Source organism: Branchiostoma floridae, unplaced genomic scaffold (genome assembly GCF_000003815.2).
Source record: "Branchiostoma floridae strain S238N-H82 unplaced genomic scaffold, Bfl_VNyyK Sc7u5tJ_1494, whole genome shotgun sequence".
NCBI lineage: Eukaryota > Metazoa > Chordata > Leptocardii > Amphioxiformes > Branchiostomatidae > Branchiostoma > Branchiostoma floridae.
Genome location: NW_023365729.1, coordinates 39,014 through 66,184, shown reverse-complemented (window position 1 = coordinate 66,184; position 27,171 = coordinate 39,014). Strand labels below are relative to the sequence as shown.

Here is a 27,171-nt window from a genome sequence, read left to right as displayed (position 1 = left end):
ATTCTGCAGGTACAGTACTCTAAGACTGGCACATTAAAAAAAAACACACACATAAAAACAGTGAATTTATGGAGATCATCTAATCCAGCATCAGTAAGCTAATGGGCTAAATAAAGTATTCAAAGTATCCAATGATCTGCCCAATCCTTGAGGTATGCATACTTACAGGTGTTCAAGACATTCTAGGGAAGGCCTTGATAATTTCTCTTGAATGTGGCGGTCTTAGGGTGGAATTGTGAGTGCTGACGTTATCTGACTGTGCTCATTACAAAGCACAAGCATGTTCAATGTGGACTGACTTTTGATCAAATACAACACCAATAAGTACACCAAGAGCAAAACAAGGATTAACTCAACACTGAAGTGAGCTACATTTTGTAAAGACACACTCGAGGACGATTACTACCAGAAGACTTCCCGACAAACATTTCAATTGAGAATTACGGGACAAAATCACCATACCACAGGACAATGACATGTAGTAGTGTCAAACTGGACCGTACCTGACCGATGTTTGTGGGTAGTTAGTGTTGCTGCCACTCGTTAATCCACAACTCTTCCAACGAGAAGCAAGGGGAAAATTCATCCATTAGTTAGAGTTCGTCAGTAGAAAATGGTCTCAAGAACTACAAAGATACAGAAAGTCCTCAGGTTCTGCTGAGATCTTTATAGAGGGTACAGTCTAAGGGAGGTGGTTGTTGTAGATGAGGGCATACACTTCTAGCATGAAAACTACCCAAAGAAGTGAAATCCCAAGAGTGATATCATATTTTACAATTGAGCCAAGGAAATAGAGACTTTTCATTCTGAATTTGGAAAACATCAGCTTAAAATTTTACAATGCAGCCAATAATGATCAGATATTTTCATTGCCATTGTTTTGCTTTGTCCTTTAAAAGTTTAATGTCATTCTGAGGTTAAAAGTGGAGAAGGAAATACTTAAGCTGTGGTAGACAAGAGCTCAATGTCAACTACAACCTAAAAATTTTATTTCTATTGCCCAAGTATATATAAATGTTTGAGCATGTATATGTACATGTATTCAAGACAGGATACAGTAATTTAAGTCAAGATGTTCTGTTTAGTGTTTTTCTGCCCACTGTAGTGAGACATACCAATACGGATGATATTAGTCTGGTACAACAGTAACTGTTACATGTACTATAAAGAAATACAACATGTCCTAAGAAACCATGAATATGAAATGTTCTTAAATATGTGTACCCTTTTGTACTTTTCCATTAGCATTTTCCCTTATTTACTTTCTTGCAGATCTATCATCATGTTCTGTTGAAAGCAACAAAGTTCTGCTTATCATATAAGTGCTTTCGAAAGCAGTTAGGGGGCCTTAAATAATTATTTCATAGGTAAGCATTTAACGATATATATCAGCATTATATTTATAACATATCCATGCATGGCTTCTTCAGTTAGGTTAAGTGTCAATTCATTTATTAATCATATAATTTTGGTGGTATTTTTATTTCATAGTTGGAGGAAGGAATCTTCAATAAATCTTAAATTTTCATTGTCTGCAATCTCAATAAATAAAAAAAAAGTCTGTAGTACAGTAATATGTTGCAGAAATGCATATTCTAGGTGTTCTGAATGTTCAAAGCATAGGTTACTGTTAAAACTGCGAAAAAGAACCACCATTGAAGTTCCAAGCTTTATAGTAAGCTGTTCAATCACAAAACCATAACCACACTTGTATTTCTTTTTCATCTTTTTCTGCAAAAAGTAATGACAAACCGAAGGTGGCTAGCAAACTTGTAGCCTCTACCAGGCTCCACAGGTCGCTGGAAAAATAGTAAAAATTGGCAAATAAGACAGCAAACAACCTAAAGAAACACAAACTGTATTCCTTGGCCATCTACCTCAACTGGCGTGTTTTCTGTCTTGTTTGGCTAATTTCTTCTATTATTCCATCGAGCTGTGGAGCCTGGTAGAGGCTAGCAAACTTGCACAATTTCCCAGGGGGAGTATGATAGAACAGCCATGCGGCATGCCAGATGAGGGTTACTCAAGGTCATATTCTAATATGCCTACTGCAGTCTGGTCACAAAAATAGCCCTGCACACACTGCATGGTGTCTAACTTTGAACCTTAGGTCACAAGACTGCTGGATTCAAAACATAAAATCAATAAAGGATACTATATAATCTGAAGGGGACAACTATTTCATAATTACCAAGGTTGGACAAGTCCACTAGCCCGATTGTCCTGGGGCAAACGAAAGTGCTGATTGGGCAAGTGAGCGTTCTACGGGCAAGATTTTTTATGAGTGAAATTTTGATTCACACAGAAGAAAAGAGCCAAAGAAAAAAAGACTTTCGCTCTTGAAAATACAAAGGTGCCAGCAAGTAAATTTTTCATGTCCTTGCCCAATAGGACAAGTGAATTTGAGGAAACTTGTACAACCCTGATCTTTAGAATCTTGACTTGAGGTGTACTAGCATATCTAATGTGAAAATTCATGTGCCCAGAAAAATCATTACACAACATACGATTTTAAGCAAAATGGTATCAAAACAAGAAAGGAGGAAGAGCGTTCTTGTCCATAGTTGGAGAAAGGGCACTCTTTTCCAGAGTTGCAGGTGGAATGGGGAAGTCAGTGTGAGGCACACAATGTCGGCCTTAGGCAGTGCCAACACAGCTTCAAGCTTAGAGAAATTGTGATCCAAATTCTATAACTAACTTCAAGAACATGCTGAACATTCAGTACCCTTACATACATAACCTTACAGATATATCTAGGCGCACCAGTGCACCTACAGCAAAAACTCAGGAGCACTGCATTTAAACCAAGACATTGGCACTGGTGTGCCTTCATTAGATCTTAGACATGGCCTTAGTGTGGTAAAGGTCATATCTTAACAGGGTGTCTGGACTGAATGGAATCATTCCAAGAAATTATCAAACACTGCTCCTTTACATGACTTGGACATCCTATACCAAATTACAGTGGATACTAGGGCTGGGTATCGGTATGGCGTACCGGTACAAAACCGGTTTTTCTTATTGGACCGGTCCAGAAAAACCAGACCTGGAAAAACTAGGTGGACCGGATGTTGGACCGATTACAAAATTAACAGACCATTTTATCAGGCATACACACGTTTTGGTGCTTGCAAGTGGGAGAAAATAACAAGAGTGAAATAGAGCAGAGTTTATAGTAATTTCTACCAAGTTTTACAGCCAATCGTACAGGTGCACTTAGTGCTGTATGATTTTAAAACGCCAGTGTAAGTCTAATACTCCACCAAACAGATTTCTTTGTAGTGAAATGGACCATTGGTATGAGTCAAACTGCATCAGGTCCAGGTTCAGGTCCGGACCTGGATCTGATCCTTTGGACCTGAACCGGACCTGGACCTGAATTTTCTGTACCGGTATCCACCCTTAGTGGATACCATCTTTTAACACTTATGATAGGTAGTTCTCATTTCAAAGATGGCATTTTGAACAATTCAGCACTTAAAATTTAGGAAATCTGGCTTTGAAATTTGAGATAAAAATATGTAAATCGTCATAAAAAGATGGTAACATACCACTTAAAAAACAGACCACTAGCAACATTCATACTTCTAAATAATTGGTTTTTAGATCCAGGTTAAGAACAGTACTTAACTGCTCCTATCTGTACAAAAAAATGGTTTAGGTACACAGCAGCTAGTCACAACTTAGAAGCAAATATTGATTCCGTTTTCACATTAAGTGTCAGGATAGACCTCCTTCTATCAAGATATGGCAGGCTTTCCAGGGCATCGATCATCTTAGAGTTATAACAATCAGTGCACCAATATCAGCAAAAAACCTGATAACTTTTCCCCTTGTAATTTATTTCATGGCTAATTGAAACTTTCCCCTGATATCTCCATCTTCAAAACAAAATCAAGACCACATTCAAAGAATTAGGGAGTAGAATTGGTATGACGTAGTAGACAGATATTCCAGAGGAATAATACTTAATCAGTTAATGTGGAAACCAACTTACCCTCAGAGTCTGATAGCAGCAACTCTTCCAGCAAGTTGAAGAAGATCTGTATAGATGAGACATGGGGGAATGTGTTAGTGCAGTATATTCAGTTAACTGTGCTGGGAATTAATTACAAGGTAGGTAAAAAAGAATTGGTGTTCTCCATGTTCAAATTTGCTGTTGGCATACGAACGAACGAATACAGAATATGTGGAGACATCACTGCGAAAACTAGTATCATAACGTCACTGAAATATTTCAAGATCTACTGTATCTCTAAATGAAGAATAGAGTGGAGGTGGTGGTGGTGAATCAGGTTGGCCCTGTGACAAGACACCAAATCCCACAGTAATTTTCTTCCTTACTTAGATTTGTCATCAAAATTTCATCAAGCACTACTGAAACTGTCTTACTCTGAAGGATTTTCTGATGTATCTCGTAATCTACATCTAAATACAGAAGTAATGTATTCTGTTTTATTTTCAATTCCAGTAAGTTTTGAAAATGCAGCCTACCTGATCACTATCTACATTTTCTGCATCTTCATCTGAAAGAAAGTAGGAATATACTCAGATACAGTCAACAATTAAGAAGTCAACACAGAAATTGTATGGAATACATAAATACGGTCTTGATGTTCCATATCTTTATACTATTGTTATTTGTTTATGTGCTTTTTGACGAGTTGTTGTTGAGCACTAGTCCAATCTATATTTTGCATAACATTACAGTGCTGGCATATTGTTCATGTTCCATGTAACACACATATATTAAACAGTGTACCAATGACAAAAGCAAGCTCCAAGTGCTAATTTTTTCTCGCTGTCCAAATAGATTCTCAGTAGAGCTGAACTCTCTTCATTAAGAAAATCACTTTAACTTCGGTTTGTTACAAAACCCTGCATCCAAAAACAATGGTGGAACTAAAAGGCCAATCGTATACATGACAAAAAGCTGGTTGGTAGAAATATGCCAGCCATGTGATATATTATTCATGGAAATTCCTACAGGTGATATTTTTCCAGACTTGCAATAGACCCCACCCTGCCTAGTGATTTTATTGGCCAGAAACCTATCAAATGGGTTCTTCTACAAAATTACCAAACCGTTCTACAGTAATTAGCATTCCTGGTAATGCATTGTATTCATTGCTAGACATCATTAGGTATGCAAACCTGCACAGGTCTTCAAATATGCAAATGAAGGTAGCTCATTGAATATGCACTCTCAGTCACAACATGTATGTCTGATAGCAAACTTGGTTATCAACTATAACCAGTAGATTACTCACTGGAAAAAGGATAAAATATGCAAATGTATGCAGCAATGTGTACAACAACTACTAACATAGCCTAAATGCCCAATGTTACTACATGGGAAATTACCATAATCAAACTATTGCCTACTGTTTATCTTCATTTATGATGCACTTTAACAATTTTTCCTTCATGCTTTGTCTCAAAGATTATGGTTTGCAATTGAAACATACACTACATGTTTATTAACAATCATGCAATGACAAGGAATATAGAACCCAAAGAAAATTAAGTGGTTTCATTGGTATTAACTCAGATAGCATATGTGAATAAGTTAATCAGCCTAATATGTTTCAATATTGAAATTTCACAATAATACCCACTAAACATGAACAACCATGCAATGAAATAAAGAGTCATTTAACTTGTGGAAAGTGAACACATATAGTTGCCTTAAAATTTTAAATAGCTTTGTTAAAATCTGACTAAATGAACTTGTGTCTTGAGGGTATATGTACACAGCATATTTTCCATACGGTTCTAATAAAAAGCCATTACCTACAACACCTTTATTTTGCATGTAAATACAGACAGAGACACACCCCTTGCTATATTCAATACAAAACTGTTAATCTGCCAAAGACCCATAACAGCTACAACAAACACCAGCTTCCCCAAACCACTTTACAACAAAAGATTGGCCAATCAAAAATTAACACTTCGTTAAGCTGGCAGTTACAAAAGATGTGTCCAGACAGGGCAGCTATTTTGGCTGGACGTTTTGCTGTTCACACACCCACTGCCCTAGGTGAGTTCAAATTTCCGGCCCAAGCGTCACATTTCAAACAATCCACATAGTTTGTTTACAACGGTCTAATATTGCACCAGTTGCAAATTAGCAATGATAACGTCAACCTTACCTGGTATCAGTTCCCTGTAGGCAGCGTTTATCTTCTCAAACGTAGCTGAATTCTTTCCATCTTGATTCTAGAAAGGGGGCAAGGCAAAAACAGTTACTGTTGATGCCGCTACTTCTGTTGTTTTAGTGTCCCACTGATTACCCTGTTGTGCTAATACACACACATGGAGGGGAGAAAAACCGTACAAATTGGACCATGGTTGCCGTTTTTATAGTTTGACTGCCGTTCTACGACACAACACGCAGAAAAAACAGCTCGGGGGCCCAGCTAGACAGAGCTATTTCCAAACTTGGCAACATGCCATCAATGCAAGCCTATGGAGCTTGGGGCCCCAGGCAGGCATTTTGACTTTTAGAAATGAAAGAAAATATCCTGCAATTTGAAAAGCACAGACATGAAAGCACCTCAAATATGTACAAAATACCTCATAAATATTAGATTCAGAACACTGACTAACCTTCGTGGCTGTTAGAAGGCAAATAAGGGTATAAACTATCACCATTCAACATGGCCGGAGCGGTAGGCCAAAATGGCTGAAAATGGCTGCAGTACATATAGGTCACCTGAGAGGCTGGCAGCAGGCTGAACTTTAACCTCTGACCTCCATAATCATAGCCTGGCCACCCACTCACTGTTCCTATATACAGACCATCATATGATGCTGATTTTCTTTGCCATTTTCAACATATATAAAGATAAGGCTAGTTCCTAAATACATATATAGAAATAAAAATTCTATTTTCTAGCAATCCTGCTTACAGACTAAAAGCAAACAGTTTGAGGTTGACAAGTTTATGAAAAGCCCTTCAAAAGATCAAGATATATCTACAAAACCTGAAGTCAACACAACATCCAATTGAATAGCAAAAAATATAAAATAACTGAAATCCAAAAAAAATAACCATATCAATTTACAAGTAGCCACGTGAGGCCTAAAATATGAATAGAAACACAACATTTGCAAGCAAATGCATGATGTGGCCATGGACATTTCCAAACTTTTTTCATGTAGTCAGGACTTAAAAAACAACAGACACACGCAGACCCTACTTGTAGTTTCATAGCATACAATATTGAAACAACAGTCTAAATACATCTAACTTTCACTAGATTATTCCATTTTTGTGTGCGGTACTTTCTGCTTTCAATAGTAACACAATACATGAGAATTTTTTTAAATTAATTTAAATACATGAGAAATTTTTCCCAACCAGTATGACAGCATCCATTGAGGATGGTTTACATTTACCTAAGTGCATGTTCTCTTCCTATTGAATCTGTATGCTGTTCATTTCTAAATAACAGTTACGACATTAGATAAAAATCTCCAATCTCATGTCCAACTGCATGGCATGTAAAAACAGACATCCTCTGCTGCAAAATTCACAAACAAGCTGTTGACCCTGCCATGGACTCTGATCAATACTCCTACTGGTTGACCTCTGGACTGACCTCTATTCTAGACTGTGTACCTTCTAGGATAACTACTTCCCTCATTGGATTTCACCGACTACTTACTTAGCCTCACCACTCAATTTCTCACTACTGTACATCTTGAAATGTTCACAGCGTTTTTTCTTCGCTATTGAAAAATCATGTCAATGCAAAGCTATGTACAATACTTAATTGCTTTAGACGCGAACATAAATCACTACAAAAGACTTTTCTACCCTTATCTGGAGAAAAATTTGCAATGAATATAAACAACTTTACGTAATTACTGGCATCGTCAGGAAAGATCATCGTAGAATAAAAGTAATGAAAGACTTGTGGTGGCAATTCTTACAAAACCACAGAAAAGTTTGTGGAGAAATATTTCTATCTAACAAGTTAACATGGTTCAACAGTATCTTTTTTTTAATTCTCAACCAAGCGAAACATGTTTGGCAACAACTGCAGTCAGACAGAAAGATTAGCCTCCTTTGCAGACTTTCGGTGGTGTTTACTTTGGGGGGAGCGCTGATTTGTTTTTCTTACATGGGCTAAGGTTTTCTATACCAGGGAAAAGAGTTGGCCCAGAGAAAGAGTTTTACCGCCCCTCTGCGAAGGAGGCTACAGAAAGGCGATCTTGTTCCGTGAGTAACCAGCAATATTTAGCGCCAATTACAGAGTGAAACTGAACATGACATAAAGGGGTGTGGCTTCATTTCAACAGGGCTCAAAATACGTTTTTCTGCATACCTGTACTGGTGCTGGTAACAATGAAAATTACCTGCACCAGACAAATTTTACCTGCACTACTCCAAATTTAGAAAGTATGAATCATACTAAAATTGTTGAGGAACCAATGCTATTTTTTTCTACTACTAAATAGGTGGCAACATTGCAGCCAATAACAATCCACATACACCTACATCATAGGACATCAATTAGCAAAGCAAACAAATATCTAAAGTACTATCAATATCATACACTTATGTAGCTAGGACATGTACCAATAGGTTAGGTGCAGGTTGATATCAGAAATACCTAAAGCATACAAAACTCTAATTCTATCTGCATATGCAGGTGGTATTTTCAGCCAGGAGGCCATACCAAATCTTTCTGGTACAAATATTAACAAGCAGGCATCATAAAAGCAGTGGACAAGAAGGAAACCTTGAAAATGACTGTATTCATGGCATAAAACTGAGTGTACCAAGACACAGTTATTTTCAATATTTCTAGAACCTTAAAAAAAAACTAAATTTGTTTTCAAAATCACACAAAACAAGGCCACTAATAACATAAAACATGGGACATTTCATGTAACCACTGCCTTTAAAATCAAAGAAGTCAAACCCAACAACAAAAATAAATGTATTAATTCTTATAGTAGTTGACACTGGTTCCATGTCCTTCATTTCTTTGTACAATTGTATACCCTTTGTAATATTATGTTCATATCAAAACACAAAATATGATTGATCTGATTTGCCTAAAACAAGAATCCCTGCAAAAATCTCATGATTCTTTTTGCACCAAAGAATCTGCCGAACTTCTATTTCAAAGCCTGCATTATGTATGTGCAAATCATATGATATTAATGTATGTCCATCACATCTAAAACTTTGTCCCTTCTCAAGAACAGCGATACAGCCTTGATGTAGTCCAAGAATTATTCATAAAACACTGCTCAGCTATACAGGTAGCTACATGTACTATGACTGGAGGATTGATAAGTTCATTAAGCATTCTTGTCTTGCAGTCATTCCTGAAGGAACCACAATGATGCTGTCTGCGTGGGAGGTACATGTAAGTGGAGGAACATGTAAGTAGAGTGAGAGAGCGCCTTCAAGAGACCACTCCTTTGTCTATGCTTATTCCCCAAGCGTCCTATACTATAGCTAGATGAAGTACATTTCCTGTAGACAGAAAAATTAGGGCTCAGCCGCTGGGTACCAGTATGGTGCACCGGTACAAAACAATGTTTTTTTATTGGACCGGTCCAGAAAAAAACGTACCTGAAAACTAGAGTTCGGCGACCTCATACCTCCATGAAAATTAAGAGCTTTCGTAAATTTCATGCAATTGACTAACACATTAACATAATTTATGCATGGCGTTGTTAATCATTGATTACATACAAATGTCACAATTATAAAATTCCAATTATTAATCAAAATGTGGTTTTGCAATTTTCACATAAATTATGCAAATAAGTTCCTCATTACCATATTTGGTGTCTGCTTATATTCCACCTATCATAATTAACATGTGTTACATGTATTGAGGTCCAGTTATCGAAAACAATTGAACTATACAATTTCCTCATTGATTATGCAAATTAAGTCCTCATTTGCATAACATGCATATCATTATGAATATCTTTGCCCAAGCTACCTGCATGCCTAAAATGATGCCAATCCGTCGTTCCTTTCTGCAGTTATCCTCTTTGGATTGTCTTGACAAAAATGCCCCTGCAGTTCCACAATTAAATGTTAGGGGGCTGAAACTTACCCCAATATGTCATGGCACTAAAAGCTATCTACCACCTAAATGTCAAGACCATAGCATGTCTGAAACAAGAGATACATTGAAAAAACTGCTATTATAGAATATTCTCATTAATTATGCAAATGAACTACTATTTTGCATAATTAGTATCTTATCGTGTACAACATTGTCTAAGGTACCTATATACCAAAAATCATGAAAATCCGTTGTTCCCTTTTTGATTTATCCTCTTCAGAAGTTTTTGACAAAAACGCCCCTGCTATCCCAAAACTAGACGCTAGGGGGCCCAAACTTATGTCATTTCTTCCTGAGCACAAGAGCTATCTAATACTCAAAAATCGTGACCATAGCATGTTCAGAACACCGAGATAGCAAAACCAGAAGTTGCGCTGCAGTACCAAGGGGAGCCGCTAGGGGGCCCAAAATCTAATCATTTCCAGCTTTCATCACACACTACCAACACACCAAGTATGAAAGCAATCCACCCAGCCGTTCTTGAGTTATCTTGTTTACACACACACACACACACAAACACACAGACAGACACACAAACGCAGGGTAAAATATAACCTCCATGACATTTCATGGAGGTAAAAATTGGTAGAACTATGTTGGACATACCTTGGCAAATGAACAAATTATATGATCAGGCATTCACAAGTTTTGGGGCCTACCAGTCAAGGAAAATAAGAAGAGCGAAGTAGAGTAGAGTCTATAGTAATTACTACCAGGTGTTACAGTCAATCGTACAGAGGCAGTTAGCCTTGTAGGATTTTAAAACACCAGTAGGAGTCGAATACTCCACAAAACAGATTTCTCTGTAGCGAAATGGACCATTGTTTTGAGTATTGTCCATTCACAAGTTTTCACGTATTGAATCAGATCCAGGTTCAGGTTCGGACCTGGACCTGATCCTCTGGACTTGAACTGGACCTGGACCTGAATTTTCTGTACCAGTACCCACCCCTAAGAAGAATCATTCCTCATTCAGATGAGAGAAAATTAAGCCACCGGAGAGTGTGTTTTTCATACTTTCATGTCCCAACATTTCTGTCAATCTTATTAGCTCATTACCTAGTCTAATACATATACACCTCCATGTAATATTCATGTCTTGATATAACTCTTACATTACATTGTACATTTCACATGAAAGGTGCGGAACTTGTACATGTACATGGTACAACAAATGTGTCTTAATGTAGTACTGTTCCACATACAAGGACAAAATCAGAATTCAACAACAGTATGCTGAGACACCTTTCTGTCATAAATATCCTTCTAATAACCAGAAAAACATGGACTTTCTTTAACTATTTGTGCCAAATATGAAGATTTGGAGTTGATTCATATCACGCATAGTACACCTAATTTCTTCTTCAAATCAGAACGAGATCCAACAACCAAGAGTTTTGAACTGGTGTGGCCTTACAGTTACATGATGCTGGTGAAAACATAAACTCCTTAAATCAAGCTGAGTATAATCGTGTTGTCTAACTAAGTCCCTTACTGCACCTGCTCCCGGTATCATCTACACAGAATTACAACAGATCACACATATCAGCCCTGTGGACATATGCAAATACACGGCACATCTGGGAGGGGATTCTCAATGTCATCTTGAAGGTCCAGGCTTGTTACCATCTTTTTCATTACCTACCCTTATACATAGTACCTTTTCTTTTTCCCTATACAGTTCATGCAATTACAGTATAATTTTGGCCAATCCTTATGATATCAAACATTTCTATCCTATAAAACTTCAGATTTCTTTTCTTTACTGTTGTAGGAGTTCATCATACTAACTATTGTTTTGCTTGTCTCAGTATGTGATCCCTAGAGTCTACAGGAGCTATTCCATCTGTGCTCAGCATTCTCTTCTCCAGTTTTGCTGTCGAAGTCCAAGACATCATCATCATCATCATCATCCATAGCTCATCCAGACTAAGGGTCGGTTCACACAAGGAAAATTTCTGGTCGTACAACAATGGCATATGCCAAAGTCGTCCGTCTTTGGCATACTTCCCGTTTTTTTGCTTTGTGTGAATAGAACTGCAGCTTTGGGCGACAGACACTGTAAACGCAGAAACTTTCGCGGTGGTTCAATATTCGCGTTTTCGCGGTGGCCGTTTCACCGCTAATCTAAAACCACCGCGAACATTTTACCATGGCATTAAGAAACTACAGTGCATGGTGCTACCTCGAACTTAAAACCACCATGAAAAGTCCTTTTTCTTGTTACCGCGAAATTAAATCCCCGTGAAATTAAATGCATTTACCGTAATTTATGACCCAGTCGTGCTTCAACCTCAGGAAAATTTGCTTCTTTTGAAGAAAAACAAATTATCCAGTCCATCTTCATGACATGAAATTGATAGCTTATTAACATGACAGACTTAACGATGAAAATCAACAACATGGTCAGGAGGAAAAAGATTAAATAAACAATGAGTGAATGACCTGGGTCCAGGAGAAAAAATTCAAAGTTGGAGCTAGCCCTGTCAACATTTAAAATCATCATGTTTTAAACGAGTCAAGACTGCTAAAATTTAAACCATGTAAATTATACAGCACTTTATCAGCAGTCACCTGCATGTCCTAGATTCACCTACCCACAACATGTCACGTTCCAAAAATTATCCTTGCCCTTCCCTAACTCATGTATTTAGGGGAATGGCTACACATGTGTGCATCGTTTGGGTTGACTTAATCTTCATCCTCTAGAATGTCAAGAGAGTTTTGTTGACTAAAACTTGATGCAATTTGCATTTGCAAATCTGATTTACATGTTGACTACAAGACCAATTTTAGGATATTCTTTAGGTGAAATTATATCTACAGAGAGCTTTTTAAGTCAGGTTACATCAGTAAATGTGTATCCAATAAGGAGTGGAGTTAAGGCAGTTGAAATGGCACATTGCCACTTCAGTGGCCTTCAGTCCAGCTTGCTGCTGAATAATGCATTATTCCAATACCTGCAGTTCCCATTACACAGACAGGGGGGGTTAATGACAGCCAATGTTAATGCACATCCTACAAAAAGCAACCAGATGATGCACTTATCTCAATAGCCAATCACAAGGAAGAATGGAAACTCCCAAAACCCTTCTTAAATTGCAGGGTCACTAAGCTTGGTTATCAGCCTTGCCTTCATCTATTATGTTAATTACCTAGAATTAAATCACTAAATAGTAAGCACTAGGGTTCTTGCCAGCTCAGTTTTGCATAGGAACCCGGACCACTTAATAACATTGCTTACCCTGGTAACCAGACTGTAGCCAGGGCCGGCAAAGAATCTGTTCGGCAGCCAAGACACTTCTTTCTGTAGACCTCCTAAAGCTAAGGGCACAACCCGCCGTACGTGCAAATAAGTGCTGTATACGTGCCAAAACATGGGCAATCTTTTGGAATCGGTAGTGGTTATTACCACCTCTGTATGAACTCGTAGGGAATCCAACGGATTTTGGAGCATGCAGACACGCCATCGAACGTGCAGACAAAACTTTGTGTGCCATCGGGCTGCGGATTCGCCCTCCGTACGTGCCAGTAAAGGCGACGCACCTGCCCTGTACAGCCTGAACGTTTTCAGAAATACGTGGCGGATGTGGCCTTTCAATAAAATGTACGGACAAATTGCACGTATGGCGTGTTGTGTCCTTAGCTTAAGCAGTCGTCCCGAGGTGACTTAGTATCAAATGGGTAATGGGTGCTTGGCATGTACTAAATCCATTTGTCATACCATAATGTATATCAGCAGGAATGTACAAGGAACCTTTTATCTCCTCCAGTCATTTCTGTCCTAGTCTTCTTCCACTCACAGTACTTAGCTTTGAGGGTTTGAAAGCCTTTGTTAGGTGAGGTGTAGCAAACCATTCTAATTCACATTACACCAAGGCCGGTCCGCTCTAATCCAGCGTTCAGTGTTGTTGTTAAATTATTCCTGAAGCGTAATAGGTCCCTTTAATTTTCCCAGCACGATTTTTGTTCACTTGAATTAATTGTTAAGCGTTATTGACAAACCATGTCTTCATCTCGTGAGGTTGAACTTGAACAGATGACTGCACAACAGTCGTAACAAAGCTTCTGGTTGTTTCGGTGTCCACAGACCAATTTTGCCAGACACCCCATGACTACAATGGAATAATCCAATGAATTTTTTTCCCCAACCATTTTGAAATAACAGCTCTATGTTCCGTTAGGCATTGCTTGTCCTCCTGAATGTTTAAGCATTGCCAGCCTTTCTAAATCTACTGTTAAGCTTTGCCAAGAACTCCCCCATGCAGAACCTCCACATTGCATGGAGTTGCTAATGGTTCCTTTCCGCTATTTCTTTCAAATTAACAAATAAGTGGCTTCTTCCAGAAGATTCGGCATTAAAATCGGGATTTTTCAAAGAGAGAGCATTACCAGAAAGCCGGCTTTTTTGCTTTCATACCAACAAATTTATCCCCTAGAGGATTACAGCAATTGTGTGACCTTGGTTAACTGGGAGTGGCCTTGAAGTTAATTACCTCCCTCAAGCTTGGAAGCAGAGAGCTGCTTGGGGCCTCTTTGCTCTATTGAAAGGGGGACATAATTCATCCACATAAAACCTTTTCCCTGGAGGGCGTTTTAAAAGACCTTCTGTGGCTGAAGATGTAATCATACAAAACATCATCCCGAAAGGCTATATGGAGAGTAGTACCCTACTAATACATTGGAAATGCACATCGGTGGTATGATAAATTCGCAGTGAAGCGGTCAAGGAAAAAAAAACACCATAAGCATTTCACGACTGACGGTGAACCATTTCGCTACTCTCATGATATGCATGGCACAGGGGTCTCGGTCATGTTGAAAAAAAAAGAAAAGCTTACACTGAAACAAACAAGCAAACATACAAACAAAATACAGAAGTACCCATTATACCTACCAAAGTCCAGATGATACACAACACTATCAAGCACAGTGTGAAATTAAGAAATACTACAAATTGTGAAATATTATACATTCTTTTCTTGCATCTCCAGGAAGAGTCGCTGTCACTTCAACAGGCACCTAATAGAGAGTTGTTTTATGGACTTTTCACAAAAAAGGAAAGGTTTCCTGTTGAAACAACTGTACTAACGTGTTGCAAGATGGAAAGCATATTCACTGCACGATGAGTCCGCAGTGAGATCTCAACGTTACGACCACGTAAACATTTCACGACTTACGGTAGCCACATCAGAAGGGAGCAGCCATATATGGACATAAGGTTAAAAGAAGAAGAATCGACCATGACCCTCCGAGGGTAGGTCTGCACTGCAGATGTGACTTATGATAGACTTATATTCCACATGGGTTTTCCTATACAGCCTATCAACCATGAGCACATTAAGGGGTCCACAAGTTAGAGAATTCCCTTTTCAATCCCAAACACATAAACATTGACAGTAACATGTACACGTTCTAAAATTGGTGCCTGTGTCCTTGATCTTTTCAGCCCAATCATTGACTATTCAACAGTAAATGGCTGGCGTGTTATGCCAAAGGGCAGTTATACCAGCTATACTGCAGTATACAGATACATGTACATGTCGAAAAATCAACTTATATATTTGGTACCCATCTCATCTACAACTATACATGCTATATTATATATGTTTCGAGTTTGTTTCAGCAGAAAAATAAACAAACTTTGTTCCAATTTTCCAAGAGGCCCTGTACATAATCTAATAGTTCATAAGAAATCAACTATAATTTCTCTAAGCACACACATGTAGTACAGGCAGTAGGAGGAAGAATAGGCATAAAATTGTGTATATCTTATATCTATTACTATATCAACATCAGCTCCTAGCAACCATTCAACAATTTCTATACTTATCTTTACTGTTACCAGGGGAAATAGACATATCTTGCATTTACAGACAATACACTAAGATTGCAGGGAAAATACAACTATATGCCAATTTGTACATGTAGATCTAGATTTTGCAAGCTTAGGGTATACAGGCATGGTATCAATATCATGAATGACATATTGAAGAAAGCAGAAGTATATTTCAAGCACTGTAAAAACAAGTACAATACATCAAATAATAAACCATACATAATTCTACTTTCTTCCTAGCAATAGAAGTCAGCAACCTAGGCTGAATTTTTAAGTTCTCGATAACCACCTTAGCTAGCAGGATATCACTAAAATCCAGTTATGCAATAACCTTCTTTTCCACCATGGATGGATGTAATTCATAGCGGAAATGTCGTGCCCAGTTTACGTTACTATTTCTGAGTGCCAATGCCGGATATGTCTCCACTGGGCGGCTGTCTACTCATTTCACAAACCTTCAAACGCAGCTGACAAATTCAAACTCCAACTGCCATCTAATGAAATTAACTGAACATGGGGGTGAACATCCCTACTTTTAACTGATGCAACATACTTACTAGGTGGTAAATCAATGTTTTTTTCTCTCAAAAATATACATCATGATTCGTGATTTTTCTATTGATATTATATATATGAATGGCAGTGTTTCCGCCAGAGGGGCGTCCACCCGTCCATTGACGGTCTCATTTCGTTTTGGACGGCTTGAACGCAAACAGAGGCCGTCCTCATAAAAAAAATGCGACCCACATTTTGCCGAGAAATCTGTACAAAGTCGATAAATGTAAACCGCAGTTTTGTGTTTTGTATTGAAGCTAGACGCTTGGGGACGCCGTCCACAGTCAGAAAGCAGCTTACTGTTTGTTTTCCTATTGTTATGATTGTTGACAATGTGTGTCGGTGCCCTTTCGTATACGATAATCTCATTAAAACCCGTTTTTCAAGGTCTCAGTTATGCGAATTTTCCCTGCCACATTTCGAAAACTTGGCGGTAGGTCGATCTCGCTATTACACTACAAACTAATATTTGTTATTGGAAGAAATAACTAATAAGAAAACACACTAACTTTGTTTAGATATTAAAAACTTTAGTCTCTGTTTTCATCGTCAATCATCGTAAACAAAACAAAACACGATGATCAGAAACATGTGCCCACCGGGTGCTGGCACGGGAAATCCCCAACCTCTTTCAAGTTCGTTATCGGCAACACAGCGGAAAAATAAAGTGTTCACATAAGAGGTGATGGACGTAAAAAACATCAAGTATAACTTTGGTTCCTTTTTATATGAGTTTTGAGCCCGCAAAATCTCCGAAAACGGCAGAAATTTTCGGGATAAATACGCATCAAAAATGGCGGTCAGTAGCTGTTGTGTATCCTAGCCAATCACAGCGCTACTTTCCCATGACGTCGCTAGCTTTCCCAGATCTCGCGAGAAGTCACCACGTGAGATTGCGGGATTTCGGCCGCCATTACGCTCACTGTCGCCGATAGACGATGTTTTTCGTCATTTCTGAACGCAAATTTCTCGATCTATGGAAGGTTTTAGATGATTTATAAGTATACTACAACATAAAAGAGAATATATACAAATGCTATTTCTTTTTTGAAAGTCCAAGAACCGTTTCTAGAACTTTTTAAAAGTCGTAGTACCCGTTCGGTGCGGCATACCGGTACGCGGCACAGATCATAACACTTCGGCACTGAACTTAATCGGACGTTAGTTGTTTTGTTTTTTCTTGCGACAGTTAACCATTAACTTTAATTTTCGCGATTTTACAATTAAATTTCGCGGTTTTGCGATTAAATTTAATTTTCGCGGTTTTCGCGCCCCAAGGTGGACGGCCTCCCAGCTGAGGTCTGGCGGAAACACTGATGAATGGTATTAAAACCTACCTCAGTTTTATCAGGATGATATTGGATGGCAACGGTCAGGTAGGCTTTCTGAATCTCACCTGAAGAAAACACACAATGATTCATATAGTCAGATAGCATGCTACAAAATAGGTACAAGTTTAACAATGATAAGGCTTAAAGCATTGTTTATCTTGACATATTGACTATCATATAACCAGCTTTGTTTATTGTGTATTCTTATGGTTCCTACACACTGGTTTTCAAAAGGACGTCAATGGCATGACATTACACAAAAGTAAATACACAAAATGTCAAAGAAGGAGAGCATATCCTGCTCCATATATTATATGAATGCACATGTAGGAACCAATTATATTAATATGAAAATTGTTAAAACACTCTTTAAAAACATTAAATACAATGTCACATTTACTGGGTCCTGTTAACTGAATATTTTGTGAATCATGAAGTTACAATGTATACTTATAGTTTGTGTCATAGAGATAGACAGCAAAGAAGTTACCCCCAGTTTGATTCATCGTTGAAACATGCCATGTTACAGGTCTCAACTGACACACGATTTCACTAACTTTTTAATTTGCAATTGAATAGAATGAAGAAAAACAGTATCCAATTCCAAAATATAAAAATGTCACTTTTAGTAATGTAGAGTGTTAGAAGCTATGTTTGCATACTAATTAGCAGAGGGCCTGCTTGCATACATGTGCTGAAACTACAGTGGGGATTTTATGTCTCAGTGTAAAGAACACAACTTTGCAGGGAAAAAACACAAAAGGAATATGTTTCCCGTGGAAAATCGCTGTTGGAAGAGGCTTGCTTGGTTACAACACATTTTCATTAAATTTTTTGCTGTCGATGATAAGAATGAAGGCATTATCAAAAGTCTACAATTCAAAATCTTGTGGCCTATTGTATTGTAACGGCAGAAACTGTACAGAAAACAATGCTATTTTGATAATTTATTGATTGAATAAACCCAATTTTTCAAGAATCACTAAAGCATTGCCAAGTCAATGAATAGCATACATGTGCTGCATTACTAAATCTATGGTACAACACTTTGGTAGGTCAGCTATAAAATCTAACAGTCTTAGTAAGACTGTTTTCAGACTAGAAACAGGGTTTTCCTGATTTTCAGGTGCAAGATAAATCAACTGCAAGAACCACCAGAGCTGGTTGAGCCTACCATTCCTCCCAAAACTCTTGTCATGTCAGTAAATATACCTGCCTGCGGATACATGGCCATCTCGTAATCATTCAAACAATATCCATTTTCAAAAATCTTACAATATACTTTTATACGATACACCTCCATTTGGCAAGAAAGAGTTTTGAGTCAGTGAGTGCCCTTCTTGTTTTAAAGCAAACAAAGTGTGGGAAATGGTTGAGCTGTTCCTACTGTAAATTCTGAAATATTTGTGGTTGTTTTATTTTCACATACATGTACCTTGCCACTGCAATGTTGTGACACCGTTTATATATGTTTTTGTGCTACAGCATTGTTTGGATGAACAACTTTAACCAAGGAGAAACAACATGCAAACCTGATAACAACTAGGTTACAAAGAAATCAAACACAAAAAGAAACGAATTTACTGTCATACAAATTCAAAAGAGGAGAGAAGGGGGTGGGGCAAAGTCATGCTGGTCTAAGAGAGAACATCTTCAAGCAGATATTGGAGTAAAAAGAGAGAAAAATGTTTGTTTTTTTCTAAATTAAACTTTAGAGACTCTTGCAGCACACATAGTTTCTTCCAATGCGTAAAAAGGCATGATTTAAAAGCTAGCTTAACACCTTAAAAGTGGTAAGGTCTCGTGACAATGAAAATAAACATGAGACAAAAGATCGCAACAACTACATTTTTTTCTGACAGCAGAGTTCAATGACTATCCATCAACCAAACATCATTATAAACATTACTTTAACTTTGTGCTATTCTGATAAGTTGTGCCATTACACTTGACAGGTCTAGTAAGGGGTACGGTGGACTTGTTGTTGTTGGCTTGTTGACTAAGAACCTGAAGAGTTCAAACCTGTGGCAGGTCCTGGTGTTGTGCTAATGGGAAAGTTTATTACACCAATTGTCTCAATTGACTCAGGTAAAGATCAGTACCTAGCTTTTGTTAGGGACATCCCTCGGTTAGGATATCACATGGAGGTCCCGGGTCCCATGTTTTAAGGAGAGTCACACCTGGCTTGGGCACATTTGAGTAGGGCATGGGTCCATCCCAGTATGAGTGGATGAAAATTGTAATAAATCTGTCTAGGTTATGCAGCCTGTACAATCTGGTGTTATACACCACGAGGTTTACCAGATAAACTATACAAACAAACAAACACTTGGAAATCAATGGGACCACTGAACATCAGCGAAGCTCTCAGAATTTTACCCCAACATCTGCTTGGAGATAATAGTGGGCAGCAACAACAATGCAGGAGCCAAGGCCCTACAATTTACAAACCACAGAGCTGACATAACCACTATATTCGCATGCGTGAACGAGTGAAGAACGAGTGAAGACACGTCTGGCTGAGGCTGCTGAGAAGAACGGAAAAAGTTTGACTTTTCGTACTTTCTAGAATAGTCCGAACACAGATTTTTTACTGGAACGGAAGAAGAAAAGACTAGTTAGACTTCTGCTGGAAAATTTGTAAGATTTTTAGGCTAGGTAGCCGTCTTTTTTACCAAAAACAGCAGGACAACAGCGCTACGCTGTCCGCCATCTTGGTCTTCCTGTACAAGTTCGTACACGTAGCTTTTTCTTGATAAAATAGTCGGACATAGCTTAGTAGGACAAAAATTGTAAGGGATAAAAATCCTTGTATTTTACTAGCCGTAATTTCTTCTTAAAATTTTAACAATAGTCTGACTTTTTGCTTTTAATGTAGGATTTAGATTGGGCATCTTTGTTAGGTCACGAGGGTAGCCATTTTGTATCGCTCATGTTTAGAAGTTTTATATCGAGTTGGCTAACTAGCGCAGCATTTTAGATTTTCACTAGGCAACTCAGAGACGGTACATTGACTGCACTAGACTAGATAGGGATCAGCCAGGCTCTTTTAGTACTTAGGCCACTGTTAGAAATTTTTATACTCTAGTTTAGACTTGAGTTGGCTAACTAGCGCAGCATTTTAGATTTTTTACTAGGCAACTCAGAGACGGTACATTGACTGCACTAGACTAGATAGGGATCAGCCAGGCTCTTTTAGTACTTAGGCCACTGTTAGAAATTTTTATACTCTAGTTTAGATTTGAATGAAGTAGCCATCCTGAATTCCTGTCCCTAATTCCAACCTCTCCACCCAGTGTCGGGGAATTTAGATTCAAGACACAGTAAGGATAATCAAAAATTCCAGTGGTGGGAAAAGCCACACGGGACTAGGATACTAATTTATGACATATTCCGGTGGTGGGAAAAACCACATAGGCCCAGAAGTGCACACCGATTTGGGAATAGGATTTGGCAAGATCTATTGAAGTGGATTTCCAGTGGCAGGAAAAGCCATCATAATTCCTGTGGTAGGAAAAACCACATAGGCCCAAGGCCACGAGCAAGACCATAACCATCTAGTCAGTGGAGAATCAGGTCTCAAGAAAAGCAAGCCACAAGGAATTACAGAGAAGGGAAGAATAGCCAGTAACAAAAGCACAACGAAGTACAAGACAACGAGTGCTGGTCATTAAATCTGTGAAGCACACAATGAATGAGTGTAGCAAAGAAATCTGGAATTGTGACATTTGTATGAAAACCCTGGACGATAAAAAAGGATGTCAAGCCTTAACATGCGATGGTTGTGAGAAACATTACTGCCTGACCTGTACTAAATTTGAGCAGGGTGAATTCAAGGCCCTACGTAAACTACAGAGGGATGATGTATGTTGGTTTTGCACAGGATGCAAGAATGACCTACATAAGATGTTGAAAAGGGGGAAAGAAAAACAAGACAACAATGCCATCCTGGAGAATATCCTAAACAGACTTGACAAAATTGAAGAGAAAATAAGTACAACAAAAGAGACAAAGCCACGGGAAGAAACCGGTACCGGGCAGGTGGAGGAAATTGTGAAAAAGACCATAGCTGAACACAAAACAGAGGAAAGGGATAGAGAAAATAGAGAGATGAATATAATCATCCACAGAGTACCTGAGCCAACTCAAACAAATGCAGAAGAAAGAGGGATACATGATACAAGGTTTGCTGAGCGGCTGTTCGCTGAACCACTAGAACTGGGTAAGATTGACATTAGAAACACAGTTCGGCTGGGTAAGAAGAATGAATCAACACCGAGACCCCTAAAAGTGGTACTACAGAACAAAGATGACAAGAAGAGAATCATGATCAGACTCAAGAAGCTAAAGCATGCAGATGAAATGTTTAGAGACATCAGCGTATGTGATGACCTTAACAAGGAAGAAAGAGAGTTGTTGAAACAAAAAGTACAAGAGGCTAAAGATCTGGAAAAAAACCAAGAAACGGAGGGCTACTGGAAGTACCGAGTAAGGGGCCCTCCGTGGAACCTCCAAATAAGGAGGATAAAGGCTTAGAATCAGAAAACATCAACCAAGGAACAAACTGCAGAAAAAAGTCAGACATTAAAGTCTTATACACCAACATTGACTGCCTAACTAACAAGAAAGCAGAATACCTTGCGGTGATAGATAATGAGGCACCTGATGTTATAGTTACAACAGAAACAAACCCGAAAAACTCAAGATTCAAAATGTCACCAGCAGATCTACAAATAGCAGGTTATACGGTGCACACAAATGCAATGAAGGATGGAGTACGTGGTGTTGCAGTACATGTCAGAAGTAACCTAGTTGCTGGGGAACCGGACATGCTTGAGGAAGTTAGAGCTATGGAGGCAGTTATGGTAGAGGTAAAGCTCCATCAGAATGATAAATTACTAATCATGGCAATATACAGAAGCCCTAACTCAACTGTGGAAAACAATGAGAAACTGTACAATATGCTAAAGAATTGCAACAGGGGGAAATATACCCATGTGTTACTTCTAGGAGATTTCAACTACCCAGACATAGCCTGGAGAGAAGGCGAGGGGTTGACACGCTCGGCCAACAGTGAAGGGAATAAGTTTCTCGAAGCCACGAGAGACGCCTATTTATTCCAACACGTGTCATTTCCTACAAGGCATAGGCCGAGTCAAGAAAGCAACATACTTGATCTGATATTCACCAATGAAGGACACATGGTTGAAGACATAAAGACAAGTCCACCTATTGGGAAGAGTGATCATGTTGTACTGTCTTTCGTGTATAAGTGCTATGCTGAGAGGTCTCAGACTAGACCAGAGTACTTCAAGTACAATAAGGGGGACTATCAACAGATGGCGCAAGAACTTGATACGGACTGGGAGGAACTCCTACTAGGCAAATCGGTAGAAGAAAGTTGGCTACTTTTTGCCGACAGGGTAAAAGGCGCCACAGAGAAATGCATACCAAAAGCGACTCTAAAAATGAAAGAAGGTCTACCATGGAGAAACAGGGACCTCAAAAGTAAGCTGAACAAAAAACAAAAAGCCTGGAAGAAATATCAAGAATCAAAAAAAGACAAAGATTACAAAAGCTATACAAAGGCAAGGAACCAAGCTCGCTGGGCAGCCAGAAAAGCAGCAAAAAACTACGAGAAAGAAATGGCATACAACATTAAGGGCAACCCAAAACTGTTTTGGAAATATGTAAATAGTAAATCCAAGACAAGAGAGAGCATCCCGGAACTAAATGATGGAAACGAAATTGCAAAAACGGACAGAGAAAAAGCAGAAACTTTAAATAAATTCTTTGTGAGCACGTTCACCGAGGAAAGAACTGGCACCATACCACAAGCAAAAAAACAAAATGTGAATGCATTGCTGTCTATGGTTGAACTGTCAGTGGAGGACATTGGCAAGAGACTGAAAGAGGTAAACCAGAATAAAACCATGGGCCCAGACGGGATTCATCCGAGAATTCTGAAGGAACTGGCAGAAATCCTGGCAAAGCCACTGTACATTATTTTTAATAAGTCACTAGAAGAGGGGAGGTTACCGAATGACTGGAAAGTCGGGCATATCACGCCAATATTCAAGAAAGGAAGTAAAAAACTACCGAGTAATTATAGACCAGTGAGCTTAACATCAGTAACAGGAAAGATACTGGAAAGTATCATCAGAGACGAGATCGTAGATCATATGCGAGCTCACAGTCTGTTTACAGAGAACCAACACGGCTTCCTACCGGGAAGATCCACGACGACACAAATACTAGAATGTCTTGATGACTGGACGAATTGGATTGAGCAAGGCTGGCCAGTGGACGTAATATATCTCGATTTCCAAAAAGCTTTTGACTCGGTACCAATTGAGAGACTACTGAGAAAGGTAGAAAGCTACGGGATATGTGGTAACTTGCTCCAATGGGTGAGGTCTTTCCTGACGGAACGCAAACAGCGAGTTTGCGTGAACGGAGCACGTTCAAGTTGGGCAAATGTCACTAGCGGAGTACCGCAGGGTAGCGTTCTCGGTCCGGTTCTATTTACACTTTTCATCAACGACATGCCAGAAGTAGTACAGAGCAAATCAAAACTTTTTGCAGACGACACGAAAGTCTATCGAAGTGTATGTAACATAAAGGACTGTGAATACCTACAGAAAGACCTTAACAGCTTGCAAGAATGGGCAAACAAGTGGCAATTAAGGTTCCACCCCAGCAAATGTATTGTTCTGAGGGTGGGCTCTAAGCACCCAGAGTTTACATACCACATGATTGACCAGTCTGCGGCGAAGGTGAACTTGACCTTCAACAAAGAGGAAAAAGATCTGGGAATTACTATAGATCAAGACTTGATGTTTGAAAATCACATCTTATCCATAGCATCAAAGGCCAATCAAATGGCGGGTATCATGTGGCGAACATTCCACCATGTGGATAAGGAAATCTTCACTCTGTTATATAAGTCACTAATAAGACCCCACATTGAGTATGGTGGCCCGATATGGTCCCCGAGTACGTGGAGATTGACTGACCTCTTAGAAAATGTGCAAAGGAGAGCGACGAAAAGGGTTCCCGGTCTGAAGGACCTATCATATGAAGAAAGACTCCGAGCCTTGAAATTGCCAACACTACTGTATCGACGGCTGAGGGGAGACCTCATCAATACGTACAAATATGTGCATGGACTGTATGACACAAAGCCTTGTTTAACAGAAAAAATAAGGGACAGCAGAACTAGGGGTCACAGTCTACGCCTAACAAGATGTGCATCAAACAACAGCAGAAGACAGGCTTTCTTCAGTAGTAGAGTGGTACCTTGGTGGAATGGGTTGACAGAGGAGGTGGTAACAGCACCGTCAGTGAACAGTTTTAAGATAAGACTTGACAGACTGATGGAGAACCACCCAGTAGTGTACAACTACAGGGCCTTGGATAATCCCCACAAACCAAACATCACAGTCAGCTGATTGCAGAGAGGAAGAAGCAGTTGATCAGGAGCGGTTCCATGGAGTGCGAACTCCTACTCAACCGAAGGACCTCTACTCTACTCTACTCTACTATCTACTTCCTTCCCATATTTTGAAGATAAAAACCGCCGCAAACAGGTAAAAGGACATTTTTGTGGCTCAAAAACCTAGAAACAACAAAACTATTTATTGCAATCGCGAGACCTCACGTGAATTCGCGTGAATTCGGTTCAACCGCTCCAGGAAAATACGAAAATTTGCAAAACCCTAAATATATCTACTTTTGCATACAGATAAAAAAAAAAACACACAAAATTTATCAGGCTTTTTGTGAACAATGGTAACATTTTCTGTGTGCAGATGTCTACTGAATATTTAGCTGTAGTTGTAGCGCGAGGTATGACAAGAGTACGAGGCGAGCCTCCAACAAAAATGGCGATGGCTAGCGTTTCGTCTCTCCTCTTTTTACGACTCCTGCATCAGGTATGCAAAATAAAATTGTGCACAGCGACTAATGTCACGGATTTAAGTCTGACAAAGCCTACTTGTGCGTTTTAACTTGTTCCTGCAGCTGTCTAGAGTTTTAGAAGACTTGCTGCATGCAGGAAACACAAAGCCACTTCTAGAAAACCGCCGACTGAAGCGACGTAGGCGGAGCTTTCTTGTGTGTATTTTTACTCTCTATATAATAGTTGCGCTCTGTATACTCACTCTCTGAAGCATTTGGCTCTATTCCTAATATGTCATAACAGTTGTCGATGTCATCAGACGCCATGGAAGTGCTCCGTTTCACCGCACGTCCATCTGTTGGCGATTTCTCGGAGCTGGACGGCGAAGAAAAAGGTTTGGAAAATTTTCCCTGTGAGCTAAGAGAAGTCGGTAAACCCAGACTAGACAAAATGGCGCTGGTGTTTACCTTGTACCCTGCACATTCCTGGCGCACAGCACCCGGCATGCACCACGCAACGTGACGCAAAGGCCAAAATCGGTACTCTCCAAGCAGAGGTTAGGCTATTTTTGACGTTTTTTAAAAGCATTTTTAGGCCCGTTAGACATAAAGAAAACGGTACAAAAATAGAAAGCCCGATAAAAACGCATAAAAAAACGTAAAACAATAGTAGAAGTTTATTTGCAAGTTCGTGCCCGAGGGCTAATTACATGTACATGGTATACACATAGTGACAATGGACAGTCATAAACAATATTTTAATCTAATACTAGTGTTGGCTAATCTAAACAGGTTGGGTTTGACTTCTTTTTTGGAAGCAGAGGGAGACGAAAAGTCCCACATTTTCTAAAATTTGTGGGTTCTGCGATTTCAAGAGAAGAGTGGCTTTCTGTTCGTCAATGTGGGGAAGTTGGGATAATACTTTGTGACTTCTCTAAACAGAGTGATTCTTTCGGTTTCGTTGAATGAACAATTGGAAATGAAATGTGTTTCGTCTCCCATTGCTTTAACAATAGCCGGAGCCTAACCTCCGCTTGGAGAGTACAAAATCGGGCCTTGCCATTGAAACAAGGAGGTTCAAGGATATCCTTGAAAGAAAATAAGGTCGGGTAGGTAGGAGCTGTAGGTAGGGGTCCTCGATGAATAAAGAAACAAAAAGACAAACAAACAAAGGCCAAGAGCGTGCCTTGTTGGCCCTAGGAAAAACTAGGTCCGGTTTGTACGAATTCTCAAGAAAGAAAGAAGGAAATGAGATCGCATCTTGTCTATACTAGGCATTGGAAGAAGTGTTGTGTGAGTGGAAAAATCAGGATCGGTAGGATTGCATCTCAACACACAAGCAAACAAGCAAACAAACAAACAAACAAAAAGCAAAGACAAGGATCTTGAGCATTGTCTACTAGGCCTTGGGAAATTGAATCATAGTCCTGAAAAACAGGTG

General features: G+C 39.1%; 1 protein-coding gene across 8 annotated transcripts in view; it reads right to left on the bottom strand.

Moving 5' to 3' along the window:
- LOC118407867 (trinucleotide repeat-containing gene 6C protein-like) overlaps positions 1-26,244 on the bottom strand; it is a 42,377-nt gene extending 16,133 nt beyond the window's left edge. For 5 of the 8 annotated variants that reach the window (XM_035808422.1, XM_035808427.1, XM_035808425.1 and 2 more), the window contains exons 1-5: positions 25,994-26,243; positions 17,838-17,896; positions 6,156-6,222; positions 4,495-4,526; positions 3,998-4,043 (exon numbers count right to left, since the gene is read on the bottom strand). In XM_035808422.1, coding sequence (XP_035664315.1) covers positions 3,998-4,043; positions 4,495-4,526; positions 6,156-6,222; positions 17,838-17,896; positions 25,994-26,237 — 448 coding nt within the window. In that variant the 5' untranslated portion in view covers positions 26,238-26,243. Of the gene's footprint in view, positions 1-503; positions 557-3,997; positions 4,044-4,494; positions 4,527-6,155; positions 6,229-6,612; positions 6,781-17,837; positions 17,897-25,993 lie in introns of those variants that run through there. The other 3 variants (XM_035808423.1, XM_035808429.1, XM_035808430.1) reach the window with 3 other exon arrangements.
- Positions 26,245-27,171: the final 927 nt, after the last annotated feature.